The 9,672-nt window shown below is 40.9% G+C and overlaps 1 protein-coding gene across 2 annotated transcripts in view; it reads right to left on the bottom strand.

Moving 5' to 3' along the window:
• The window catches only part of KIAA1210 (KIAA1210 ortholog), a 39,713-nt gene that overhangs the window by 14,868 nt on the left and 15,173 nt on the right, over nucleotides 1-9,672 (bottom strand). For both annotated transcript variants that reach the window (XM_070759916.1, XM_070759915.1), the window contains exons 2-3: nucleotides 3,630-3,709; nucleotides 1,058-1,229 (exon numbers count right to left, since the gene is read on the bottom strand). In XM_070759916.1, the coding sequence (XP_070616017.1) occupies nucleotides 1,058-1,229; nucleotides 3,630-3,696 (239 nt within the window). In that variant the 5' untranslated portion in view covers nucleotides 3,697-3,709. The remainder of the gene's footprint in view (nucleotides 1-1,057; nucleotides 1,230-3,629; nucleotides 3,710-9,672) is intronic.

The following is a 9,672-nucleotide window of genomic DNA, read 5'->3' as shown; positions in this document are numbered from 1 at the left end:
AAGAATTTTGGTCAAGTACGCAGAACCTGTAGAAGAATTTTACTCAACTACGCAGAACCGGTAGAAGAATTTTGCTGAAGTACGCAGAACTGGTAGAAGAATTTTGCTGAAGTACGCAGAACCGGTAGAAGAATTTTGCTCAACTACGCAGAACTGGTAGAAGAATTTTGGTCAAGTATGCAGAACCGGTAGAAGAATTTTGGTCAAGTACGCAGAACCGGTAGAAGAATTTTGGTCAAGTACGCAGAACTGGTAGAAGAATTTTGGTCAAGTACGCAGAACCGGTAGAAGAATTTTGCTCAACTACACAGAACTGGTAAAAGAATTTTACTCAACTACGCAGAACTGGTAGAAGAATTTTGCTCAACTACCCAGAACCGGTAGAAGAATTTTACTCAAGTACGCAGAACTGGTAGAAGAATTTTGCTCAAGTATGCCGAACCAGTAGAAAAGTTTTGGTCAGGTATGCAGAACTGGTTAAAAAAATTGATCTTTTTTTTCTTTTTTCCCTTCTGGGCATTGGGTCTACAGAAGAGGCGGCATACAAATCTAATTAATAATAAATAAAAATGTTTTCCCTATCACAGTAAAAGAGGTGGAATGTGTATAATTTTAGAAGAGCTGTGAATATGTATGTGTGTGTACATACACATACACTTTATATAGTAGATAATGTATATTTTTGTGTGCCTGTGTGTAATATGTATGTACACACATGGCATATATACATAGAATTAAATAGTATATTTTGGATGTTCAGTCATAGTAAATAGAGAGGGAAATTGTATCTCTTTGAGGCAAGGAGAGGCCAGGCACTCTAACCCTAACTCTTGACGTGAGTGTCGTCAAGTTGGCCACCTTTAAGCCAGTCACATGACCTTTAAGCCAGTCCCCAGTCACATGATCGTCAAGCCACTCCCACTTGGTCACATGGCCAGCAAGCCACACCCACAAAATAAGCCACACCCACAATGTGGTAGTTTAAAAAATTGCAGCCCTTCACTGTCTAGCTGAGTTGGAGGGCGGGGGGAACACAGAGATTGGCAGGAAAGCTCACTCGGTTTCCCCAGGCGAATGGAGCAAGATGGAGTCCGGTGGAGGGGAGCCGCCATCGCTGTTTTCGTGGCTGGGCTTTCGCTTCGTCTCCTCCGGGCAGGACAGGAGGTCTTTGCTCTTCTTTTTCTTGGCGAAGAAGTTCTTGAAGGTCTGGAATTTGGATTTTTTCTTCCCTGCACAAAAACAAAACAAATCCCACCTGCTTATACCGGTTTAATAGCCATAACCTTTAGACTTTTACAGCCCTCTCTAAGCAGCTTGCAGAGTCAGTATATATTGCCTCCAACAATCTTCCAAATTTTACGGACCTTGGAAGGTTGGAAGTCTGAGTCAACCTTGCATCGTGAGAATCAAACTCTTGGCAATGACGAGCAGAGTCAGCCTGCAATAGTGTATTGTAATAACTATGCCACTACAACTTACTTACTTTTTCCTTCTTTCCTTCCTTCCTTCTGTCCTTCCTTCCTTCCTTCTTTCCTTCCTTCTTTCTTTCCTTCCTTCCTTCTTTCCTTCCTTCTTTTCTTCCTTCCTTCTTTCCTTCTTTCCTTCCTTCCTTCATTCTTTCCTTCCCTTTCTTCCTTCCTTCTTTCCTTCTTTCCTTCCTTCCTTCCTTCTTTCCTTCCTTCTTTCCTTCCTTCTTTCCTTCCTTTATTCTTTCCTTCCTTCTTTTCTTCTTTCCTTCCTTCCTTCTTTCCTTTCTTCCTTTCTTCTTTCCTTCCTTCCTTCCTTTCCTTCCTTCCTTCCTTCCTTCCTTCTTTTCTTCCTTCCTTCCTTCCTTCTTTCTTTCCTTCCTTCCTTCTTTCCTTTCTTCCTTTCTTCTTTCCTTCCTTCCTTTCCTTCCTTCCTCCTTTCCTTCCTTCTACATAGGATGGCATAGCACCGGGATGGACCCAGGTGTGCTACCACTACTACCAGTTCACCCAAACTGATCCAAGCCGGCTGAATACCACCTGCGCTTGCAACCCCTTTGAGCTCATGTGCCAAAGACAAGCCAGCTTTGTGTCTGGGGCTACCGATGCCCGCAGCTTGCCGAGGCACCATGCGATGGGCAGAGGCTAGCTCCGAAGGGACTGTAGCCCATTCTTTGGCTCAGCCAGAGGCCCTTCTCGCAGCTGTGGGGGACTCCTTCGAAACAAAGGCAAACAAAGCGTCCTTTAAGTGGGTCTCTGGTCTCCTCCTTTCTGCACATCAGATTTAAAATAAATAAATAAATCCCACCCCCCACCCTTGCCCAAACACTCCAGGGCTGGAGGAGCAGGCTGTGACACCGCCATTCGGGGCAGACGGTGGTGCCCACTCGGAGACACGGACAATGCAAACAACAGAATGAGGACCTGTTGTTCCCTCCACTGGGCTGGAAAGGATGCAGGCGCCATAGAGACAATTAACACAATTGGGGGGGGGGTTGCCACCTTTAAATAGTTGGGCCGTTTTCTTCATTATGGTGATGCACCAAAGACAAATTCCTTGTGTGTCCAATCACACTTGGCCAAGAAAGAATCTTTTCTTTTCTTTTTCTATTCTATTTTTCCTCTATCCTATTTTATTCCATTCTATCCTATCCTATTCTATCATTCTTCTATTCTATTCCATTCCATTCCATACCATACCATACTATCCTATTTTTCCTCTATTCTATTCTGTTCTGTTTTGTTCTGTTCTGTTCTATTCTAATTCCATTCTTATTCCATTCTAATTCTATTCTATTCCATTCCATTGCATTTCATTCTATTCTTTCTTCATTCCATTGTTCTATTCTGTTCTATTCTGTTCCATTCCATTCTATTCTTTCTTCATTACATTATTCTATTCTATTCTGTTCTATTCTAATTCCATTCTAATTCTATTCTATTCTATTCCATTGCATTGCATTTCATTCTATTCTTTCTTCATTACATTATTCTATTCTGTTCTATTCTGTTCCATCCTATCCCATCCTATTTTTCCTCTATTCTATTCTAATTCCATTCTAATTCTATTCTATTCCATTGCATTTCATTCTATTCTTTCTTCATTCCATTATTCTATTCTGTTCTATTCTATTCCATTCCATTCTATTCTTTCTTCATTCCATTATTCTATTCCATTCCATTCCATCCTATCCCATCCTATTTCTCCTCTATTCTATTCTAATTCCATTCTAATTCTATTCCATTGCATTTCATCCTATTCTTTCTTCATTCCATTATTCTATTCTGTTCTATTCTGTTCCGTTCCATTCTATTCTATTCTTTCTTCATTCCATTATTCTATTCTATTCTATGCTATTCTACTCTACTCTACTCTAGTCCAGCTTCAAAAAAAGCACCTTTGGGCCAACCACGACCTGGATGACTGAGAATCTCCATGGACCTCTAGCGATGGAACACCCACAACGTTTCTGGAGGCAACTTCATTGTTCTCCCTGCCAGCAAATTTCTCCTTCACTCTACCTAGGAAGTCTCTGAGAACAGGCTTTTAAAAGTGCAGAAAGATAGAAGCACCCTCTCCCCCTGCCAAGACCCTGACTCTAAACACACACACCCAACGCCTTGAAAACTCGCCCCCTCATTGTGATTTTTTAAAAAACTCACCTGAAGATGCGTCGTCGGCCGCTTCCTCGCCCTCCAACGCCTCCGTTTGCTCTTCCGAGGTGGTCATGGTGATGCAGGGCCTAGATTTGCAAGCAGGGGAGACGTTTATCCAGGGGGGCGGCGATCCGTGCAAGGCACCGCCGCCAAATTCATGCCACAACAGGAGTCACAACAGGCTCTGGGGCGCTTCTCTACAGCTCAAACTGCAGAAAGCTATGCTTGGCGGAAAGGCTCGCCCACCCTTTCAGGAAGTCAGGATCACAGTTTTTGCAGGAGAGGAAAGCCACCATTAAAAAGGCTGCACGCTTTTTAAAAAAAGATATTATTATTTTAACACCGCTGGAGGAGAGAAACTCACTTAGGGCCCAGCCCTAAATATGTTTTTTTCCGGCAGAATGGAGGCTTCTGACAGACATCCAGGAAGCCCGTACGTAGACTGGAGTTGACTCAGCCCAAACGTCTGTGGTTTGGGAATATTTTTTAAAGGAAGAGGCTAGTCCTTAATGTTCTTGATAAGAAAACAAAGAGTCACGGCTAACTAAACTTGATTTTTAAAAAAAATAAAAAAAATCGGAACAATCCTGGATGGGACGGCTAAGGACCGACCCATTGGCGAGTCTTTGGCCTAAATCCAGCGAAGGACTGCCGTCTCTGGCACTATCGGTGCGCCCTCCGAGGCTGTCGCAAGCGTGTACATGCCCGTCAGTGTGAGATTTGCCCTCTGCAAACAAAATTCTGTGTGAGGATGCTCGCATGAGCAAGATTTTGGTGACTTTCGCCGATGTTTGATTCGTGCATGTGCAGAAGCAAAACTATCAGTGAAAATTGCCTCTTCCTATGAGATTTTGCCGTGCATGTGCAGAAGGCAAATCTCACACCGACGGCATGTATGCGCCCCCCCCCGTTGGTTGGGCTAGCCGTCCCTATCCTTCTCTCTTTCTCCCCTCTCCACTCTTCTCTCTCTCTCTTTCTCTTTCTATCTTATCTACCTACCTACCTACATACCTATGTATTTAATCTACCTACCTATCTATCTACCTACTTACCTTCCTATCTATCTACCTATCTAATCTACCTTCCTACCTATCCTACCTATCCTATCTATCTATCTATCTCTATCAATCTATCTATCTCTATCTATCTATCATCTATCTATCTATCTACCTACCTACCTATCATCTACCTATCTATCTATCTACTATCTATCTATCTATCTATCTCCCTCTATCTATCTATCTATCTATCTATCTCTATCTATCTATCTATCTATCTATCATCTATCTATCATCAATCTATCTATCTCTATCTATCTATCTCTATCTATCTATCTATCTATCTATCTATCTATCTATCTCTATCTATCTATCTATCTCTATCTATCTATCATCTATCTATCTATCTATCTATCTCTATCTATCTATCTATCTATCATCTATCTATCTATCTCTATCTATCTATCTATCTCTATCTATCTATCTATCTATCTATCTCTATCTATCTATCTATCATCTATCTATCATCTATCTATCTATCTCTATCTATCTATCTATCTCTACTTCTATCTATCTATCTATCTATCTCTATCTATCTATCTATCTATCTATCATCTATCTATCATCAATCTATCTATCTCTATCTATCTATCTCTATCTATCTATCTATCTATCATCTATCTATCTATCTCTATCTATCTATCTATCTATCTATCTATCTCTATCTATCTATCTATCTATCTATCTATCATCTATCTCTATCTATCTTTCTATCTATCTATCTATCTTCTATCATCTATCTATCTATCATCTATCTATCTATCTACTTCATCTATCTATCTATCTATCTATCTATCTATCTATCATCTATCTATGTATCTCTATCTATCTATCTATCTATCTCTATCTATCTATCTATCATCTATCTATCTATCATCTATCTATGTATCTCTATCTATCTATCTACCTACCTACCTACCTACCTACCTATATCATCTCCTTGGCATTTCCAATATATTATTTATTCTTTTCCGTCTTCTGTCTTGTATTTATACTTACATTATCTTTAAACAGGGCAATGTTTTTCAAAAAAACAAACAACAAAAATAACACAACTCAACAGGATGGACAAGTGGCATTTTCATGCCGAGCAGGTCACACTAAAGCACACGTCAAGCATTTTCATGCCGAGCAGGTCACACTAAAGCACACGTCAAATACGCCACACTATGATTTGAGGAACCCAACCCACTAAATCATAATGCAGCCGAGCGTAGGCTCAGTGTGTCACACACAAACAAACACACACACACCTATGTGCAGGCGATTTGTGATTTCCCACAGCAGGATTTGTTAGCTAAGCACGAGGGGAGGAAGGCACACCCCTCTCGGCTTCATTTCAGGAAGTGTGGCAGTGTGGAAACAAACAAACGTTCGGGTTTTCGTGCAATGCGTGAGCGTCCCTCGACTCCTGCCTCCCTCTTCCCCAGACTTCCCAGCTGCAGTTGTGACACAAGCTGGATGGTGGAGAAAAGTGTGGTTTTGTGTTATTTTTTGCCCGTCCTACAACACAGCAAGTGGGTGGTTCAGGGCTTCACAATCTCACAAACATTTTATTTATTTATTTATCTATCTATCTATCTATCTATCTATCTATCTATCATCTCTCTATCTATCTATCTATCTATCATCTATCTATCTATCTATCTATCATCTCTCTATCTATCTCTCTATCTATCTATCTATCTATCTATCTATCATCTCTCTATCTATCTATCTATCTATCATCTCTCTATCTATCTCTATCTATCATCTATCTATCTATCTATCTATCTATCATCTCTCTATCTATCTCTCTATCTATCTATCTATCTATCTATCTATCATCTCTCTATCTATCTATCTATCTATCATCTATCTATCTATCTATCTATCTATCTATCTATCTATCATCTATCTATCTATCTATCTATCTATCATCTCTCTATCTATCTATCTATCTATCTATCATCTATCTATCTATCTATCTATCTATCATCTCTCTATCTATCTATCTATCTATCATCTATCTATCTATCTATCTATCATCTCTCTATCTATCTCTCTATCTATCTATCTATCTATCATCTCTCTATCTATCTATCTATCTATCATCTCTCTATCTATCTATCTATCTATCTATCTATCATCTCTCTATCTATCTCTCTATCTATCTATCTATCTATCTATCTATCATCTATCTCTCTATCTATCTATCTATCCATCTATCTATCTATCATCTCTCTATCTCTCTATCTCTCTATCTCTCTATCTATCTCTCTATCTATCTATCTATCTATCTATCATCTCTCTATCTATCTCTATCCATCTCTCTATCTCTCTATCATCTATCTATCTATCTCTCTATCTATCTATCTCTCTATCTATCTATCTATTTTGTCATGTACGTATTGGTGGTATACAAAGATATACTACTTATTTACATAATACTAGTAAAAGAGAAACATTAGGACAGGGGACAGAAGGCACGCTGGTACACTTATGCACGCCCCTTACTAACCTCTAAGGAATCGGGAGAGGTCAACAGTGGAGAGTCTAAGGGTAAAGTTTTGGGGGCTTAGATGATGATCCTACAGAGTCTGGTAGTGAGTTCCATGCATCAACTACTCGGTTACTAAAGTCGTATTTCCTGCAGTCGAGTTTGGAGCAGTTTACTTTAAGTTTGTATCTGTTCTGTGCTCATGTGTTGTCGTGGTCGAAGCAGTGGTTGACAGGAAGGACATTGTAGCAGATGATTTTATGGGCTATGCTTAGGTCCTAAGACAATTTATTTTATTTTATTTATTTATTTATTTTGTCCAATACACAATGAGGGTTTTACTGGGTATATATCTGTATACACATAGTAAAATACATGATGAAGATTATAGAGGAGATACTCATAGTAAAATATATCTAAGAAATAATAGAAAAGAAGGTACAGTATAGTAATAGAACATATGAATGAAAGAATAGAAGAAGAGATATAGGAATAGAAGAAAGGTATAGGAGATACAGGAGAGCAATAGGACAGGGGACGGAAGGCACTCTAGTGCACTTGTACTCGCCCCTTACTGACCTCTTAGGAATCTGGATGGGTCAACCATAGATAATCTAAGGGTAAAGTGTTGGGGGTTTGGGGATGACACTATGGAGTCTGGTAATGAGTTCCACGCTTCGACAACTCGGTTACTGAAGTCATATTTTTTACAGTCAAGTTTGGAGCGGTTAATATTAAGTTTAAATCTGTTGTGTGCTCTTGTGTTGTTGTGGTTGAAGCTGAAGTAGTCGTCGACAGGCAGGACGTTGCAGCATATGATCTTGTGGGCAATACTTAGATCTTGTTTAAGGCGTCTTAGTTCTAAACTTTCTAGGCCCATAGTTCTAAACTTTCTAGGCTCAGAACAATGTAGTTCTGAGCTTTCTAAACTTAGGATTGTATGTCCAGTAGCATAGAAACACATTGAAAGACTGCCCACCCCCCTAAAGCTGCCCCAACAGCGGTATGCCTGGAAACTCCCTTAAAAAAAATTGCAAAAAGCAAGAACGCTCCCCCTTCTCCAGCCCACCCCTCTCATTTCCTCTCCACACCGGCCCACCCCCTCCCTCAAATGCAGGATATGGTATCATACTTCTGGAACCAGATCTGAGAGCCCGCTGGAAAAAAAATGCTTTGCGTTTTTCAAATAGCTAGCAAAGACTCAGCCGCAGCAGCTCCGAGAAAGAATCAATTACATTTTGATTGGGTTTGGAAGGGGAAGGGGCAGTTTAAAGGGGGTGGGTTTGGGTGGGAGGCAATGTGGAGAGATTAAATTTACCTCCCCCCTCCCCTGGTTGATTTGACTCCAAGTGGATTCGATCCAGATGTTCTGTGGCCAAGGAATTCAATCCGCAAGGCATCCTTGGGGTGGAGGATTGCCAAAAGGGATCCCACCCTCACAGTAACAGATCGAGCATCTAGATGTTGTTGTTATTATTATTATTATTATTATTATTATTATTATTATTTATTATTATTATTGGATTTGTATGCCGCCCCTCTCCGCAGACTCGGGGTGGCTAACAACAGTGGTAAAACAACATGAACAATCCAATTAATAAAAACAACTAAAAAACCCTTATTAAAAAAACCAAACATATACACAAACATACCATGCATAACTTGTAGTAGCCTAGGGGGAAAGGATAACTTAACTCCCCCATGCCTGGCGACAAAGGTGAGTCTTAAGTAATTTGCGAAAGACAAGGAGGGTGGGGGCCGTTCTAATCTCTGGGGGGAGTTGGTTCCAGAGGGCCGGGGCCGCCACAGAGAAGGCTCTTCCCCTGGGGCCCGCCAAACAACATTGTTTGGTCGACGGGATCCAGAGAAGGCCAACTCTGTGGGACCTTATCGGCCGCTGGGATTCGTGCGGTAGAAGGCGGTTCTGGATGTATTCTGGCCCAATGCCATGTAGGGCTTTAAAGGTCATTACCAACAAAGCTACAACAGCTTTGTTTAGTGATGAACAGCACCGACAAAAGTGACTTGCGATCACGTCTCACACTTACGACCATTGTAGCATCTGCTCACTCCACTCACATGATCAAAAATCAGAGGCCTGACAAGGGACTCAGACTTATGATGGTCACTGTGTGCCCGGGATCACGTGATCCCCTTTTGCAACCTTATGACAAGCGAGGTCAAAGGTCAAGACGCTTGCTCCTGGTGAGGAAAGCCATGGCAAAGCTAGACAGGAGAAAACTCACCCTGCCAACAAAAATGTATATATAGCCAGTTTCAATGGATGGCTGTTAAAGTTGGACCATGGAGGTGTTTGAACTCTGGTGTTGGAGAAGACTCCTGCGAGTCCCTTGGACTGCAAGACCAATCCTTGAATACATCTCATCTGGAACCCACACCACATTTCGGACATAAACAGCCTAGAAAATGTCCAGAGATATAGTACTTTACCAGAAGAGCCCTCCACTTGTAACAGAATACCCTACGCAACTAGACTTACAATCCGAGGTTT

The sequence above is a fragment of the Erythrolamprus reginae genome, chromosome 8 (assembly GCF_031021105.1).
Source record: "Erythrolamprus reginae isolate rEryReg1 chromosome 8, rEryReg1.hap1, whole genome shotgun sequence".
Lineage (NCBI taxonomy): Eukaryota > Metazoa > Chordata > Lepidosauria > Squamata > Dipsadidae > Erythrolamprus > Erythrolamprus reginae.
The sequence above is the reverse complement of the archived record's forward strand: the minus strand, read 5'-3'. Positions and strand labels throughout refer to the sequence as shown.